Source organism: Cyprinodon tularosa, unplaced genomic scaffold (assembly GCF_016077235.1).
Source record: "Cyprinodon tularosa strain WSP-4 unplaced genomic scaffold, ASM1607723v1 ctg355, whole genome shotgun sequence".
Taxonomy (NCBI): domain Eukaryota; kingdom Metazoa; phylum Chordata; class Actinopteri; order Cyprinodontiformes; family Cyprinodontidae; genus Cyprinodon; species Cyprinodon tularosa.
The window spans coordinates 1,177,447-1,196,958 of NW_024039069.1; the positions used below are offsets into that span (position 1 = coordinate 1,177,447).

Consider the following 19,512-nt stretch of genomic DNA (forward strand, 5'->3'; position numbering starts at 1 on the left):
AGTTGGCCTAGCCATTGTGTGGACTGAACTGCTGATGTCAACCTTTAACTTCTTTTGGAAAGTCAAAAACCAGAAAACAGTTTGTGAAATTCTACAAATAAAATAAAAAGAATGCAAAAGATACACTATATTGCCAAAAGTATTTGCTCACCTGCCTTGACTCACATATGAGCTTAAGTGACATCCCGTTCCTAATCCATAGGGTTCAATATGACGTCGGTCCACCCTTTGCAGCTAGAACAGCTTCAACTCTTCTGGGAAGGCTGTCCACAAGGTTTAGGAGTGTGTTTATGGGAATTTTTGACCATTCTTCCAGAAGCGCATTTGTGAGGTCGCACACTGATGTTGGACGAGAAGGCCTGGCTCTCAGTCTCCGCTCTAATTCATCCCAAAGGTGTTCTATCGGGTTGAGGTCAGGACTCTGTGCAGGCCAGTCAAGTTCATCCACACCAGACTCTGTCATCCATGTCTTTATGGACCTTGCTTTGTGCACTGGTGCACAGTCATGTTGGAAGAGGAAGGGCCAGCTCCAAACTGTTCCCACAAAGTTGGGAGCATGGAATTGTCCAAAATGTCTTGGTATGCTGAAGCATTCAGAGTTCCTTTCACTGGAACTAAGGGGCCAAGCCCAGCTCCTGAAAAACAACCTCACACCATAATCCCCCCTCCACCAAACTTTACACTTGGCACAATGCAGTCAGACAAGTACCGTTCTCCTGGCAACCGCCAAACCCAGACCCGTCCATCAGATTGCCAGATGGAGAAGCGCGATTCGTCACTCCAGAGAACGCGTCTCCACTGCTCTAGAGTCCAGTGGCGGCGTGCTTTACACCACCGCATCCGACGCTTTGCATTGCACTTGGTGATGTATGGCTTGGATGCAGCTGCTCGACCATGGAAACCCATTCCATGAAGCTCTCTGCGCACTGTTCTTGAGCTAATCTGAAGGCCACATGAAGTTTGGAGGTCTGTAGTGATTGACTCTGCAGAAAGTTGGCGACCTCTTCGCACTATGCGCGTCAGCATCCGCTGACCCCGCTCCGTCAGTTTACGTGGCCTACCACTTCGTGGCTGAGTTGCTGTCGTTCCCAAACACTTCCATTTTCTTATAATACAGCTGACAGTTGACTGTGGAATATTTAGGAGCGAGGAAATTTCACGACTGGATTTGTTGCACAGGTGGCATCCTATCACAGTTCCACGCTGGAATTCACTGAGCTCCTGAGAGCGACCCATTCTTTCACAAATGTTTGTAAAAACAGTCTGCATGCCTAGGTGCTTGAATTTATACACCTGTGGCCATGGAAGTGATTGGAACACCTGATTCCAATAATTTGGATGGGTGAGCAAATACTTTTGGCAATATAGTGTACGTTCATCAATGAGACACAGAACATAAAAGTTAAGGTATTCTAACCCATCTTGGAAAATAAATCTGAAAAAAGAAGTTAATGTAAAAGTTACTGTTTCAGTGTATTTTGTATCAGCAATCTCTTTTCAAACAGTTACTGGACTGTTCTGTAATTACCCTATATAGAGCTTCGCTGAACCGTGAGCATCTCTCTTTCCCTCCCAGTAATCTTTTATGCCTGCAGTGTGTTTAGTTAACGGAAGACTAAGCAAAACAAAGTGGACACTTCGTCAGAAATCCTTTGCTGTTCTTAAACAAAGTCCAACACAAAGCCAAACTGATTCTTATTTGAACAATATACATTTGAGGCTGTAAGGACCTCAGAGAATACTACAAAGACAATAAAAACGAAAAGAGCTCAGTTCTGCAGGCAAAGACCCTCCCAGCAGAATCAACTTTATCTCCACCAAACGAGGCAGAGAACAAACGAGCAAAAAAAGGATCAGAGACGGACTGTTGTCCTTTTCTTGGCTCAAATTCACACTGACCCATCTGTCTTTAAGAGTCCTTGGTGCCACTGAGTTTCTGAGGGGATTAGAAAGGGTACAAGAATCTTTAATGACTAAGGCCACCACTTTTCCAAAGTATTTTATCCTGCAATGTTGGGGGGAACAATAAATATTGTTTGATTTTAAGAGGACCTGTGGGGTACAAAAACTATGTGGATGAAGTCATTAGAATTCAGTGAAAGGCTTTGAAAGACTTTTTCCGCCCCAACAAGAAAAATATAAACTTAAACTAAAATAGAAGACTTTTGTGTGCATCTGCTCTTCAAAGTTATCTTGTGTACTTAAAACACAAAAGCTAAAGCAGAACACAGTGTTCCTGGTATGGAGCTCCAATCTAAGTTTTGCTTGAAGGCAGTCTATGATGGCAAAGGATTTGTGTTGCATCTTGGACACTACCTAAAATATAAAAAAAATTATTGGCTGAATAAAATGCCAAAGGAGTGATTTACCAACTAAGTTAAGTATAAGGCATTTATGAAGCTTTTATGTAGCATTATTAAACATACTTGAGCAAATACTTGAGTGGTTTACAAGTGACCATGGGCCTACTGTTGCATCCTGTGTGATTATTGTAAAGGGAGCTAGAGTACACAGTTACTGTGTACTGAAACATTTAAATTATAAATAGTCTATTAAAGCTGAAATCTCCTACTGAGAAGCGATATGTCAACGACAGCCAGGGAGAAAAACGTGCTGACAAAAGATGAGAAGGAAAAAAAACACAGAATGGAGAGAAAGGATGAGAGGAGCAGGAAGAGGAACAATTAGAGTTGGAGGGCATGTGTGACCTTCCCTACCCTGCAAGAGATCCTTGGGTTAAAAACAGAGATTCTCAGGCTCACTGGGTCTTTTGACATAATAAGGGAACCAGAAGTTTGGGTCGTTTATGGACAGAAGCCTTCTATTAGAGACGAGGGAAGTTAAAAACACTCAGATGCAGTGTTCTGATTAATTTTTCAGATATGACCTTTAGCGATTTTTGCTGTTGCTGTCTTTCCAAATTGACGAAGACATTGTCAACAAGACCATAAAGCATTTTTAAAAACTATGCTGTATTCAGTTAGTCTGCCCCTGAAAAGAACTAGTCAGTGTCACGTCTGAAGGTCTCTTCTGGCACCTTCCTACAACGGGTGTTAATTAAGACAGTCAAAGCACAGAAGTACGAACATATTAACTGGATGTCAACTTTGTCAACTGTTTAAGCCACAAAAGGCTCATAATTCATGGCTCCATACATTTTTACTTACTACTTTCTGTTTAGGGGTATTGGCAATACGTGCTGTACATAAGTTAATGTCTTGATGTTTTATTTCCATAAAATGTAAGCCTGTTTCTTAGAACAAAGCATTAGTAAAGCCAATAGAGTTTACTGTGTTTGTGCGTTGCCCCCCTTTACAAGGGCTTCAACTCAGTGCTTCCGAATTTTGTTTTTACCTAATTTCTGGTCAGAGGCATTGGTGAGCTTTTGCTGTCATTGCACTTATGTGCTCCTTTGTAAGGCTTATCTTCTAATAAAGTTCTAAATATTTAGTTTCCACTATGTTCCGATTAAAGCATTGGATGGTTTATAGCTGCCTTATAGTATTTTCAGCCTAAAAGGCTCCTTAAGTAGTGTGTATCTATGAAGGCGTGTCTCTTCACTGAAATAGTCATTAAAGGTGTTGCTACCATTAGCTTGGTGTACTCCATTTGCTTTTTTTTCCAGTATAAAACAAATTAGGGTAAAAGCTGTGTCTTAGCCCTGGAATTGGCAACTGATGGACATGTAACTCTAACCAACCCCTAACAGCTATTAAATGTGTGGTATCCTTGATTTTTAATGGAAAGCACTCTTGTAGGCATCCATCTACTTTTTCTTTATTTGTGCTTAACTGTGGTTAAGGGCAATTGACTGAGACATTTCCGTCCCTTTTCCAGCACTTCAAATAGTCTTGCAACTGAAATGAACTGCCAGTTATGCACTGCTATTAACCAATACTACCGAACATTAACGCAAGAGGATTGTGTATGTTGTTGTTTTTGTTTTGTTTGTTGCTATGGGATAATTACCTAGAACACAGCCTTGTCTGAACATTTATAAAATAAGGCACATGTTCTTCACCATGATAGGATTGTAGCAGAGGGAGGGAGAAGGATAGGATCACAATCTGCAGGTTTACTAGAGGTTCCTATGATGGGAAGCCCATTTTTTAGTTATCAGGCTCCTGAACAAACATTAAAACCAGTTTTAATCTGTGAGGCAGACACCCTGTCTACTTTTAAGGCAAGGCTTAAAACTTTCCTTTTCGATAAGCTTATAGTTAGAGTGGATCAGGTTATCCTGAGCTATCTCTATACTTACGCTGCTATAGGCTTAGACTGCTGGAGGACATAGGGAATCCTCTTCATCATTCTGCTTTATTCTAGCTCTATTCTCCCATGCTGCAGCATTTGTTAGTTTAGTCTCTAATGTTGTGATTGCTTTGTTTTTTCTCATCATAGCAGCTTCATCTGGTCTGTTCCTGTTTGACTGTGACACCCGGAGAGAACTATCAGCTTTGCTGCTGCCATCAACACCTTTTTTTATACCGTATTTTCACGACCATAAGGCGCACCGTACTAAAAGGCGCAGTCTCAGTTATGTGTCCCATTTCTGTATTTAACACACACATAAGGCGCACCGGACTATAGGGTGCGTTTTTTATATACAGGTACATGTCCTCTACTACCTTTAAATACCTCTACTGCGTATTTAAAAATACAGCGGGGGCAAAACTGAGTATGACTGTGCTTTATTCATGTATTTATTACAAAGTATTAATCAAACCTGGGAGCTGGCCGTGAGACAGACACATCGCAGATGACAGAGCGCTGTGGTCACTCCTAAATTAACATAAAATCCTAAAACCTGCCGACAGAATATGTTCGCTTTTATTGCCGGTATCCTGGTGCCTGCAGTTTAAATTATTTAGATGAAAAACACCTGCCAGCCGCCGCGGCGAACCCGGAGGCTGCCCGGCCTAGAGGCTGCTGATGAAGGGATTTCTACTGTCGGTGTACCGCTGGTATGTGGGGGTCTGAGCGCCTCCGACAGAAAGAGTATAGGCAGGATAATAAATATGTGGATGAACTGACTGCAATGATTAAGTTTTCAGGTGGACTTTCTCACTTAAAAACATATTAAAACTACTTTATTCCCACTGATCACAGCAAATATAGCTGCAAGATTTAGATTATTTAGATGAAAAACACCTGCCAGCCGCTGCGGTGAACCCGGAGGAGACCCGGCCCAGAGGCTGCTGTTGAATTAAATTTTCAGGTAGAAAAATAGAGCGGGAGCAAAACTGAGTATGATTGTGCTTTATTCATGTATTTATTACAAAGTATTAATCAAACCCATCAAAGTCATCATCCTCTGTTTCTGAATTAAACAGCTGCGCTAAATCAGACATGCCAATTTCCCCTTCTTCGCTGTCAGAGTCACTTTCCGTGCCGGGCGGCTCCTCAGAAATAATGCCTGCTTTTGCGAAAGCTTGAACAACAGAGCCAGCAGACACGTTAGTCCAAGCATCTACAATCCATCCGCTAACGGTGGCGTTAATTGCCCGGCGCTGCCTTCCACTTATCGTGAAACTGTGGTCTCCGTCGGTCATCCATCGCTCCCACGCCGCTCGCAGCCTTACTTTGAACGGCCGCTTCACACCGATGTCGAGCGGTTGAAGCTCCTTTGTCAGACCCCCGGGATAACGGCGAGCACAGCGTTCATTTGATTCACCATGTTTTTCACATCGGCTGTGAGATGGGCACGCAGCGATGGTGATGCGTGGAAAAAAGCACCTGGTCTCCTCACATACACCTGCCTTTCATCATCTCCTCATCCATCCAGCCTTTTACATTTGCGTTAATATATGTCATCAGAGCTCTGTGTCTGTCTCGCTGTCAGCTCCCAGATCAGCTTCTCGGATTGGTTGACGCGGCGCGTCCAGCAGCAAAACTTCAATTTTTCCATCTCGAGCAGCAGCAGCGCGTTGGCGGTGCGTCAGATGCTTAAACGCTCCCGACGCGCAGCGCCTGCTGCTCAAAACGCGCTGCGGGACCTTTTGCTGCGCCTATACGCGCGTCAACCATTGACTTTGCATGTAAACTCACTGCTTCTGCTGCACCTGCTGGGTCCGGTTCACACCGATGTGGAGCGGTTGAACAGCGAGCACAGCGTTAATTTGTTTCCCCATATTTTTCACATCAGCTGTGAGATGGGCACGCATGGAGTTACATATTAACAGCGATGGTGATGAGTGGACAAAAAACAACTGGTCTCCTTACATTCAGCCACTCTTTCATCATCTCCTCAATGAGGTGGTCTCAAAAGTCGCAGTTACAACACACATAGGGCGCACCGCACCAAAGGGCATACCGCACATTTTGAGGGAAAAAAAAGACGTTTAAGTGCGCCTTATAGTCGTGAAAATACGGTATATGTTAGAATTTGGCTTTGACAGTTGCCTTTTGCATCTTCTCTTCTTTCTGTATGTCTGCTTCTGTCTCCTGAACCCAGTCGGCCTCTGCAGATGGCCGCTTACACTAAGCCTGGTTCTGGAGGTTTCTTCCTGCTAAAAGGGAGTTTTCCTCACCACTGTTACTACAAGCACACTTGGCGTGAGGAATTGCTTTCGAGTCAATGAGCCGATGCAATCAGCTGATTTTTCTTAAGATAGCCATCATGTGGCTGCCTTCAGTATAGCACACCTCCCCGCAGTCAGAGAGAGAGCACCCACTTCAACATGAGTCACATGTGGCTAAACCCTCCATTGATCCCCTCAGGATTAAAAATCAGAATATAAATATAGTATTTAGCAAAACATTTTTCTTTAAAAATGTTGCAGTGAAAAAGAAAAAGGCATGGTTTGGTGGCTCATGTTGACACCCCCCAGCTTCTCAGGGTTAGAAAACTGGTATTTTTAGATTACTTTTGAGACCTAATTTTACATGCTCATTTTTTAAATCATTCAGTGGGTTATTAATAAAACATTTCTGTGTTGTTACACCCCCCACAAAAACAAAAAGTAGTTATTTCCCTTACTTTTCTTATTGTTTTTGAAACTACCTGTGAGTTTTGCTTTGTTTGTTTCGGGACAAATGTATCTTCATCTTAACAAGTGATTGTATTTGTTATAAAGTTGTAACAAGCTAAAAGTAACTTTTTACACATTTTCATAATGTGTTATTGTATGAAGAGCTTTGAGAAAAATGTATTCAATACCATCTGAAATAAGGCAGTAACATAACTTAAAGTGCAACAACTGTGAATACTTTCAGGATGAGCTATAGATGTGCTGTTTAGCTTAGAGCATATTTCTGCTCACCAGCAATCATCCTCTAAGAATATATAAAAATGATTTTCTGCCGGTGTCAGTTCTCATTGCACTGCTACATGAATACACATCAATAATTAATTAACATTTCTAAAGCAGGTACTTACCTACTTTTCAAGACCAATCATGGATTAGAAATCGTTTGTAAAAAGGTCTTTAGATTATATATCAGATCACATATAACCTTTGATTTATTCTCTGAAGAGAGAACGTAAGTCAGAAAGCTGAAAAGGAGACATAAAGAAAAGGGCAAAGGGGAATTCGCTCCACAGCCTGTAAAGGGGACTGCACACATCACGTTTCTGAAAGGGTAAGGAAAAAAGATTAAATAAAGAATGGAAAAAGCTTAAGTACAAGAAGAAGAAGAGAGGAAGAGGATGCCCCTGCCACATCCTCATGTGTCCTCTACTGTTCTAATCAACAGCTTAACAACACACGCAGGACAGACTTCTCAAACCTGTGGCAAAGTGAGTCAGACGAAGGATATTTACAGAAAGAACAGAAAAACAGCATAAAAACAGGACAGGATGCTGGTCTGGTTTCTCAGTTAATAACTCCTGTTATGTGTTTAGATGTATTATGGGAGATAATTTGTTTTAGATTTAGCTAGATCTCTTAAGAGGACTTATTATGTAGATGTTTTTCAGTCATTACTTTAATGTCTGTAACATCTTTTAACAAGAGGCTGTTTGTGAAAAAAGATAATGTTGGTAAATTTGGTGCTATCTGAGGCTGTAATCAGGGCGGTTGGGACCCTGATGTAAAACTAACTTAACTATTGTGTCAATATCTTCATTATGAGACTGAGGCGTAAAAGCCAAAGATGATAATAAAAGGCTTTGCTACAGAACCTATGAGGCTGATGCAACTCCTAATACGACTCCCCCCCCCATTTGGTCATTTCTAATTTAACCAATCTAGGGACACTGTAGTATCTTTGGATTGTTGAGCAACTTGCAGGTCAACAAGAATCTAGACCTTTATTTAAAGCACTGAAGACTTTAGGTGTCTCAACATAAAGTCATCAATCAACAATACATCAGACTTAACTAAAAGGAAAGGTATTTTGCATAAACAGAAAACTGTAGTAACAAACTTGATGGAGTCCTATTGGTCCAAGGAGGACCTTAACAGCTTGCTATAATGGATCCAAGAACATGACTCCTCCAAAAACATCTGAAAGAAATGAGGTGCTAGCAAATGAAAAAAGCATTTATCTCGAGGTCTCCAGTTAAAAATGTATTAAGATGAAATAGTAGGATGATATTCATGCTTCAAAATCACTCAGTGAGGCTAAATGAAAGTTTTTCACAAATAAGAGGGAACCAACATTGTTTGTGACCTTGAAGACTCTTTGTTATCACAAATTCACGTAACCACAGACTGGTGAAAGCCAGTCGCTCAGAACAACATTTCTTCCACTATTTAAAAAAAATTTGAAGATTGCCTCTGTGTTTACTCGGGTCAATTTCTCCCAAATATTAAAAACCTGACTGGTGTGGTGTGAGAAAAAAAAAAAAAAGAAAAATCAAATGAATCTAAAAAAAAAAAAAAAAAAAAAGAAATGCTTTTTCACAGCACTGTATGTTTCTATGAGGAAAAACAAGGAGCCAAGGTGTGCTAGTTTGACATAAGCATGTAAAATTTTTTATTATATTCACAATGAGCTGATCTAAGCTCATCATTGTGTTCAGTGTCTTAAGTTTGAACTTTACATAAAGTATCAATTTCCAATTAAGGTCTATATTTCATGTGATCTTTAGTGTTTATGGGGCTTTCTTATTTTTTTAATCTGATTGAAATTAAAGTTTTCTTTGCTGTATTTTGCCCTGTTATTTCCCACACTGGCTTCGGTTTGAAATAAACAAAGGGAATTTCAAATTGCAAACGCAAAATAAAAAAATAAAAAGAGTTGCAATAACCAAAGTAATGTGTCAATGTTTTTAATGATTTCACATGACGCAGAGCTCCCACATGCGCAAGAGGCCAAGCACGGTTAACGCATCTGCGCAAGAGTATGAAAAATACATGTATAGGTGTATATTATCAAGCCCTGCTTCAAAGGCTAACATCAAAGCCTGCTCTCCTGGGGTTGTTTTAGCGATCTGTTACTAACGGTCAAAAATACCCTAATGCAACTTAATGTTTCAGTCTTTGAGATTTCTACCAAGCCTCTAGTGACAATGTGAGAACTGTGCCCGCGGCTAATTTTGTCAAATGTTGAGTAGAGAGGCATAGAGTGAGGTAAAGCCATGTATCAATCCCACCGCTGCCACTCAGAGGCTCTTTGATTCAAAACGGAGTCAGCTGCAACAGTAAGCTCCTCCGCTCTGCCGCCTATCTGTAGTAAATTAGAAAAGAGTCCTCACTTCAAAAGAAATCTCAGAGAATTGAAATGAACCGACCTTTTCGGGGGGGAAATGCAAGTCAAATCAGACCTCGGCAGTAAGAAACGGGAGAGCGTTCGCTCAGGGCACTACTCCATTTTACCTTTTATCTGCCAGTTTGTACTCAAACTGAAACAAATGGCAGGGATGGGAAAAGCTTTGTTGAGCAGCGATGAGCGACAGCTGGGTTTGTTTTACAGCTCTGCCTGTTAAAACCGATCTTAAGTGAAATGACGGTGGATCTGAGAGGGGTGAAAAAGACCTTGAGCATCAGTCAAACCTGTGACATTTAACAGCAACTTTTTTTTAAATTGTAGACAGGTACCAGAAATATCAGCTGGTTGAACTTTATATAGATATATTGTCTAGAGTGACAATAGAAACCATCTTTTTCATGGCATATTTAACTATTTTTAAAAGTGTCATTATATAATAAATGCTGTTACTATTTAGTTCTTTTGAAAAAAATATTTGCTTCAACATCTTCCTCTTTAGTTTTGGAGAATATGAACATATTTTAACATTTTAACAGATTTCAGAAGAACAGATTAATTAACTAGAACTGCATGTGCCCCTTTTCCTATGTGAATTTGGGGGCTGGTCACTAATGATCAATATTCAATACTACTTTTAAATAGTATTATTTCACCCCAACCAATTTCATTATCATTGTAAACAGTATTTCTAAAAAAAAATTCCCCCAGAGTTAAGAAGAAGCAATGATAGCTTATGAAATGATCTCAGTGATTGATAATAAAGTGCCATCTTTATTATCTTCCCTTACAAGGAAACTAATTAATTTGCAGTTTAGTCAAACCTGTTTTGTTTAAACACAAGTTTACTTTATCTAAAGTGATGTTCAGAGCTACACTAGGATGTGTTTAAGTTTTCACTGTCCTTACAAACATCTACATCTAGCCTCGAAACAGGAGCCTGCAACCTTTCATATTCCACGAGCCATTTTGCCCTGATGCTAAGTAAAAGTCGTTTAGAGCAGAAAAATGTGACATGACTTTTTAATAAAACCCAGTCTATTATTTTTGTTAAATATATGCCATACGAAATCTATGAACCATCTTAAAAAAAGGAATAGAACCAAGAAGTTTCTTGTTGCAAGACAACACCGCTGCCCACTCTGCCACTATGCGGCTCAAAAAAAAGTCTTTTTTTTTTCAAATGTCATTCTATTTTGAAAATTTAATTAAAATATTCTTTATAAAAACCACTAAAGCTTCTACGACTGATATTTGTTATTATAGAGCATTCGTCATTTTTCTTCATTATTAAGAGCCACCGTAGGGGGCACAAAGCCACACACAGCCCTGGAGCTGCAGTTTGCAGAACCCTGATCTAAGTAATGAATTCACACCACCAGGTGACTTTAGCTTACCAGGAGAATGGAAGTTTTGAAAATTGAAAAAATAAAAAAAAAATAATAATAAAAAATTAAAAAAAATGGCAGAGTAACCAAGTTAAGGAATCAGCAGAGCTGACTCCATTGTCATTTAAAAGCAATTAGAAGTGAACTGTGTCATGCTGCCTAATATGAGGGCAGGGATGAGAACAGAAAGTTCCCAGAATGGCTTGTAGGTGAAGGGACGACATGGTTGTCAGGCTGTCAACTTTCATTTCCAACGACTCGCCATTTATCCCATTGAGCAGATTCCCAGACGCAAACATACACATGCTTACAATGCTGCAAAAAATGTACCCCTGAAGGAGATGCAGACAAACTGTTAGTCTTCAAGTAGTGAAAGAAATGCAAATATCTGAAAAAATGCTTTACTTTGATAAACAGGAGTTCTGCTTTGTATTTTTTTTATTGCATTTGAAGCATCAGAATACAGAGTACAGAGACAGCTCTGGTTCGCGTAATGAACGACCTTCTCATGACTGCGGACCAGGGCTCACCATCTCTTCTCCTCCTCCTTGATCTGTCGGCTGCATTTGACACAGTGAATCACACCATCCTTCTCAACAGGCTACAGTCAGAAATTGGACTTTCGGGTACAGCACTTAAATGGTTTCATTCATATCTCACCAATAGAGCTGAATATGTTTCCTTGGGTCAGTCTAAATCTTCAACTCATACTGTGACTTGTGGAGTTCCACAAGGGTCAGTCCTTGGGCCAACCCTCTTCTCCATCTATATGCTCCCCCTAGGTCACATAATCAATAAACACAAGGTCTCCTTTCACTGCTATGCTGATGATACACAACTGTATATGAAAATGGACTCCACTTCTCCTACAGTTCTTCCGTCTTCACTTCAGCTTTGCTTAGAGGAGATAAAGGCATGGATGACTGCCAACTCTCTTCAACTTAATAGTAATAAAACGGATGTCATCCTTCTTGGCACCCCTCATCAAACTCAGTCCTCTAATCTCAGTAGTATTTCAATATTTGGTCTTAACATTCCCTTTTCCACCACCGTCACAAACCTTGGAGTTAGGATTGACTCTAACCTCACTTTCAACTCCCACATCCGTCATCTTTCTAAAGTCTCCTTCCTCCATCTCAAAAACATTGCCAGACTCCGCCCCTCCCTCTCCCAACCGGATGCTGAGAGGTTGATCCATGCCTTTATCTCATCAAGGTTGGACTACTGTAATGCCCTCCTTTTTGGGACCTCTGGTAAAAACCTGCAAAAGCTCCAGCACATTCAGAACTGTGCTGCCCGGGTCCTGATGAGGAGGCGCAAATACGACCATATCACTTCTGTTCTTAATTCACTTCATTGGCTAACGATCAAACATAGAATACATTATAAACTCTGTTTGCTTACCTATCAATGCATCCATGGAGTTGCTCCTGCCTATCTCAGTGAACTCCTCTCATCGCAAGCTACTTCTCGAAGGCTTCGTTCCTCCACCTCCTTTTACTGCCTGCATCAACCTAAGACCAAACTTGCCACTATGGGGGATAGGGCTTTTCAGGCAGTAGCTCCACGGCTCTGGAATGCCCTTCCAGAGTCCCTGAGAGCCCCACAAGGTGTGGAGGCCTTTAAAAAAGGTCTTAAGACTCACCTTTTTAAACAGGCCTTTTTAGAACTGTAAGTTTTGTTTTAAATTGTAGTTTTAATTGTTAGTTTCAATTGTTAGTTATGGTACCACTTGGTGCAAGATGTATTACTGTAAGCCCTCCAATTTATTCTTTATTTTTATTATTACTATTATTATTATTTTTATCTTTATTTTTTTTCTTTTTTTTTCTTTTAATCTCTGTAGCACTTTGAGATTAAATTGTAGTTTTAATTGTTAGTTTCAATTGCTAGTTTTTGATACCATTCGGTGTAAGATGTATTACTGTAAGCCCTACAATTTATTCTTTATTTTGTATTATTACTATTATTATTTTTTTATCTATATTTTTTTTCTTCTTCTTTTAATCTCTGTAGCACTTTGAGATTTCTTTGAAATATAAGGTGCGTTACAAATAAAATCTATTATTATTATTATTATTATTATTATTATTTCTTAAATGAAATCCTACTGGTACAACCAGAAGATGGTTTTTCCACTTCTGCAGTGACATAAATGAGCTCAGAATCAGATAAGAGGAGGACATTTCTGGATTTAAACTGAGAACCAAGTGTTCCTCTGTCAGGTTCTATGGACGGGCATTGACAACAGGGGGCTGGACAACTTTTGAAGCTTTTACAGAATCCCATTCTAACAGATTTATTTATTTGAGCAGGTTCCAGACAAGCTCACAGTAAAATGAAATATTTGTCAGTTCAGTTAACAGGCCCAGTCACACCTGAGCGTGATTCATACCATCACTATTCCTGTTTTTCTTTTGACAACAAAATTTTTTTATTTCTCTTCATATATTAATTTATCCCATTTACTCACTATAAAAGTTTTCAATCAGTCTGTTTCCCCTTGAAGGCCACACCATTCTCTGCAGGATAGTGTTTGTAGACCAGACATAGCTTCTTCCATAACAAACCAGATTCTTTCTCAAGGTTTATTCATAACATGTTACTGTTTAAACAAAGTGTCTGAAATTTGTTTTGACTCTGACTACTTTCCTTTGTTGTAAGTAAGGGGGAACAAACGCTGCTCAGGCAGAACAGGGCAGAATGCTGTGCCATAAGGGCTGTATGATGAACTGTTCTCTCTTTGCAAAGATATGAATAAATGTGCCGACTGAGTGAAATCCATCGATCTCCGTTTATTTAACTAGGGTGAATAGTTGAATACTTTTTTCACACTACAACAACTAAAGTTTGTTTGCATTTTATACTCTTTTTATGAATCCTCCTGGAAATATGATGCTTCATTTAAACAAAAAGAATAAAAAACATTTAGTTAATAAAACACAATTGTTAGGCTTCCTACATACTACAGCTTTACGGCTGCATTAATTACATTTAAAATAAAGCGTTCAATAGGAACGGGTTCCTTGTTCTTCAGGTTGCACTGCTGACTAATGTGAGTAATATTTGTGTTTCAAGCTCAAATAAATAACCTGCAGATTGCATCACTGTGGTGAAAGCACCAGGAGGGGTTAATAAAGAGGGTAACGGGGTGGTGACGAATTTAACAATACATTTCTGCTTGAAAATATACAACATAATATACCAAGAATGAGAAATATGCGTGAAAGTTTTTGAGAAATTATTTCTTTATCATAAATTCAAGTATTGTTATAATAAATGTTATGCAGCTGAGATGAGCAATTGTTAAGAAATATGGTTCAAGTCTCCTTTTAAATAAAACAGAGTGGTGAAGAATGGGATGTTTCCACAGATATATTTCAGTCAGTATCTGGGAGAGACGAAGCCGAGTCAGAAGAAGAACGAAGCTGTCATCAGACAGCAGAGCATACCTGAATGTGTTGGAGCTGCTAGCAGAGCTGAGCTGAGCCACAAAGCAGTAAATAAAAAAATACAAAAATACACAAGTGGAGCAAAGCAACGAGAAGGAGCAGCAGCAGACACAACGGGTAATTTTAGGACCTGAAGGCACCATTTGAATCGTAATTTAATCCTTAGAATCTGTAGTAAAATGTATTTCAACAGGGGGAAAGTTTAGAATTGTGAGATTTGCAGAGAAAGGAGGAGCTGATGGGGTTTGAACTTCTCTGTGCGTCTATTTCACCCACTGAACTATCGTTATTCATCTATGACAATTTAAACTCGTTTTTGCATTCTATGACTTTAATTTATTTCAGCTGATTTATCAAAGGATGTCAGCAACATATTTTTAAAACATAATTATCTGAGATTATTGTTAACGTTAGAATGTTTACAGCTCAACTGATTAAATTATGTTTACAGCAAATCACTGCTGCACATTATAGGTGCCGTTGTAATTGCCCTCCTAATAAATCTTTTGTTTTTAACTCTAATCAATGCTCCTGATCTCTGGAGTTAAGGTGAAAATACCAGCAGGATTCTTCTAGTGCTTTGGACTTGTTGGAAAACCTGGAAGTAATTAGTCTTAAAGTACCTTCTGAAGTCGCTCGATACTTTTAAAAGGATGCCTTTTGCTTCGTCCACTTGGCTAAACCAGTTAATCAGCTAAATACTGTCCTTAAAGAGGGATGAAAGGCAGCTTTTACATTACAATCAAACAAACAACCTTCTGAGAACACATCTGTTCCTTATTTCTTTAAAGTATTTCAACTACAATAAAGGAGGGGTTGTTGAAAGTAGTTTTTAAAGCTTTAAGACTTGAAAACTTTGAAGTGTTCATCACAGAAAATCAAGTTTGTGTGCAGGGTTGGATTCCTTCAAAGAGCCAATCATCATGCTTTTTGTTTTTGCTTTAGTTCTGCTCAAATGAACTACATACATAAACAAAATATGGAAATGTAGAAAACTGCTTCAGAAAGGAACAAAAAGGGAAAAAGATGCGACTGAATGTTGCATAATGAATAAAATGCAGCAGCATTCTACAGGAGTCACTGAAAAGGTTTGAGCATAAAAACTTAGCAATATACCGTATATCAAGTGAAAAAACAACATGATTGTAAGATGAATACACTTTCAGTATATTCATAGTGGTAATAATGCTGGTCATAAACATCCTATGGCTTCTTTTACACGATGAAAAGTAAATCAAAGAAAATGGAAGAGATTCAGTAAAAATGCTGGAAAGTTCTACAAGTAAATACATAGAGAATATATTCTACTTACATGTGATGATGACCAGAAGTGCACGAAGCAACAGATCGACAGTCCTTTGCCATCTCTCCGTCACGCGGGCCAAAACCGACGGTATCAGGATTTCTGCAGGAACGTAGAACTGCAGGGCAAAAGTGATGAAGATGCCGAAACAGTACAGGAGTTTTACAGCCTGGTACTTCCTGTAAGCAGATGGAACAGAGGTGATAAACTCAACACAAATCCTGTATTTTTCTTTCAATATTAAAAAAAACTTAATGTGAGGACTCTACAATGTGTAATAAAAAAAAAAAACAACAACATCAAAGATCACTAGGTCTCTGCTGACTGTTTCAGACAGATGCTGCTAATTAAAGTCTTTGAGTTTTCAACCTCATTGAACAGCCAATCTATTTGGCTAAAACACAACATCATTCCGGTCACAAAAGGCCCTTCAATGGCCGTCACTCTCCTGCAGCTGTGATGATAGCAGCAAGTAATGAGGAAACAAATCCAGTTAGAGTCTACCGTTCCACTGCCATTACTGTGGGCACTCTTCCAGCAGAGGGAATCGGACTGATGGTCAAAATGAAAAAATAAAAAAAAAGATGAAAATTACATCTCTGTTTGTGAAATGCCAATTATCCCGCTAACTTTATTCATATTTACCAAGGATTTCTCATTAACTCTTAGTGCAAAGCTGTGGAAAAAAAAAACGTTAAAACTGAAAAAAGTTCATTGTATATAAAAAAAAAAAAAAAGCTTCAATGCTCTCAGGATTATTAACTCCTCTAGCATGAAGGAGGGGTTTTAAATGCATCTGAATCTAGAATACAACAGGTCATCCGACATAGCATGGAGCTCTCAGTTTGTGTTTTATTTATATTTAAAGACAAAAATGGGAGTTCTCAGAGTTGAAAATGGCCGGCATCCCCAAAGTAACAAAGTTCCTCAAATCCAAGCATCGCTGCTTTAAAATCTCTCCCTTGAGTCTAACATGTCTTAAGTTAGACTCAGAGATGAGTTTCAACATTTATACTAGATGAAAAACTAATTTCTTTCCATTTTTACCGTAATTTTCGGACTATTAGCCGCACCTGAATATAAGCCGCAGAAGCTAAATTGCATGATTTGTACATATACAAGCCGCACCGGACTATAAGCCGCAGATTTTTGATGTTTAACACAAACTCTCTTGCGCTCGCAATGTCCTTCTTTCTCGCTGTCGTTCTGTCTCGTACCACTCGCGCTAGAAGTCTGCTTCCGGAGGACCTCCGCATTCCCGCGCGCGCGTCTACCGTACTTGTGTGTTGAAGCAAATGTGACGTCAACATGGTGGATGGTAAAATCCATAGATTTAGGTATTACCCTAGTGGCCGTTACCTGTAAACGTCCATAGATAAGCCGCATTGTTATATAAGCCGCAAGGTCGAAAAATGGTGAAAAAGTCGCGGCTTATAGTCCGAAAGTTACGGTACACTCTTCTCACTCCTGCTTACTACAGCTGGTGAAGAAAACCTTTCGTCCAGAAACCAACAGTACAGGTTGGCGTGGAAGGACAGTGGATTTCTCTTTCAGTTTCCACGCTCACATTAATAATATTCAAATTTTTTATGTATAAACATCAAACTATGCAATCCGTTAACAGAAGTTAGTTCTAAAAGCGGACAGGTTTTCAACTTAAAACTCTGGAGTCCATAGACGGCAACAGCAAGGATGGACAGACAGATGGACGGCAGACATTTAAACACATTTTAAAGCATTTTAGGGATTATTCAATCAGCACGTCTGGAAATATAAAATCTTCCCAAACTTACTCAAGCCTGGACAATAAGTTATACATCCAATTAATTCCAAAGCAGAGTAGAGAGGCCTACTTTAATTTGGTTTTTAACTTTACTGATGGAAAAAAAAAAAGTTTATAGAGCCACAAGAACGTATTTACAAACGTTTTTAAAGGAGGTTTTTTATTTCTCATATATTGATGCTAATCTCAGGTAACATCAGCTCACAAACCTCTCCCAGCTGAGGCCTCTGTGGGCATCTCAGTCTAGGCTTTGTCGTGTCTGACCGCCACATGGCTGAGCCATTCTCCCTGGTTTAATAAGTAGGCAGTAAATCTAAATATAAATCAAATTATTACAATAAGATAGGAAATCTTCTTGGCAGCAGCTTACTGTCCTGAACAACAAGGTTTCATATTTTTATCCTAGTGTTTCCTCTTAAAGCGAAGCAATGATTTTTTATATTAGATTCTTTCTCAATCTCAGCCTGTTTAAATTATGGATAAGGTCTGTTATTGCTGATAAAAGAAAAAAAACACCAGCATATTCTCCAGTTGTTGTCGTCTTACCAGCAGTTTGGCAGATTTAAAGTGATGCTTCCACCTATGTGCTCTCCAAAGCACATGTAGCCGATGGTGCCGAGGCTGATGTAGAGGAACGTGACGATGCCCATGCCCAGATACAGAACCTCGGTGAATCTCTGCGGCTTCTGCATTTTATTTTCCAGTGGAAGGACCTTCCGGAGCACAAAGACACAAAGAAACTGGAACATTAAAAGCTTTTCATCAGGCCTTAAGCTCAAACATTTCAGGGTTTTCTTTAAAGCCAACATTAAAGCTAACAGTGAGAAACTCCTTCAAACCCTCTCTTGTTCAAAAGCTGTGATCTCTTTATTTGGGCATCTAGACATTACAGAAAGGCCTAATTTGCACTGACATTTACCCAAATGCCCATGGCTCCCCTGCTCTGCATCAATATGTTCAGAAGCGTTAAATTCATCCCAGCCTTCTGTACTGGTGTCATGCAATGCAAAAACCATCTAGATATAAGTTAACATTTCTTAAATTAAGTGTATTTCCCCATAATTTGAGAAGGTAAATGAGATAATTTGCAAATGGGTATTTTTACTCTTAAAATAAGATAAGTAGATAATATGCACTTGAAATAAGAAAATTCAATTGTTTTTTTCTTATTTTAAATGTACAATGTCTTGTTTCATTGGCAAAGTGTCTAATTTACCTCCTCAATACAAGAAAAAATGCTCTTATTTTAATAACAAAATGACTTATTTAGATTCCAGTTTTTTTCAGTGTGAAAAAGAAATAGAAGAAGAAGTAGATTTTATCTACTTAAATTAAATAAAACAAGGATTTGGAAGAAGAATCTGGCAAAGGTTCACAGACAAAATGGGCTACTTACAGCTATCATTAAAAAAATTATGCCACCAGCTTCCAGTTCTCAGTTTCTCATATCAGGAAATATTGATCTGGCCTTAAGTTTCTAAAATTATTTAGATCTAATCTCGGCTGGATTAAAGCACGTCTGATTCCAGTCACTGGATTTTAAACAAAGAAGAGACTAACAGGGAAAAGAAGTTAAAAAAAAGTTCATTAAGGTTTGCACACATTTGTTTTTGCACGGCTTTCTTAGGCCCTGATCTTTAAAAACTGTGAAATATTTCCGTTCGTTTTTTTTCCCAATGGTTAAATTAATGTCTCTTCCCATTCAAAGGAAAACCACAGAGTTTGGAAATGCAATCATAACCCTTCCCAAATTAAATTCCGTAACCTGTTAAAACCAGTTTCCCATCAGCAAAATCTGTGCAATTCCCAGTTTTGCATCAGCCTAGTTCCAAAAGCTCCCAAAAAGGCACTTTGCATAAATTGCTCTAACAAGCAAATAGAGCCTCTGTGCAGAAAGTCTCCAAACATCTAACTGGGACATTGTGCATTCATTTA

General features: G+C 39.0%; 1 protein-coding gene across 1 annotated transcript in view; it reads right to left on the reverse strand.

The window, feature by feature from the left end:
* Nucleotides 1-19,512, reverse strand: part of slc36a1 (solute carrier family 36 member 1) — a 56,023-nt gene that overhangs the window by 17,277 nt on the left and 19,234 nt on the right. The window contains 2 exon segments of the mRNA XM_038295412.1: nt 15,804-15,973; nt 18,124-18,290. Coding sequence (XP_038151340.1) covers nt 15,804-15,973; nt 18,124-18,290 — 337 coding nt within the window.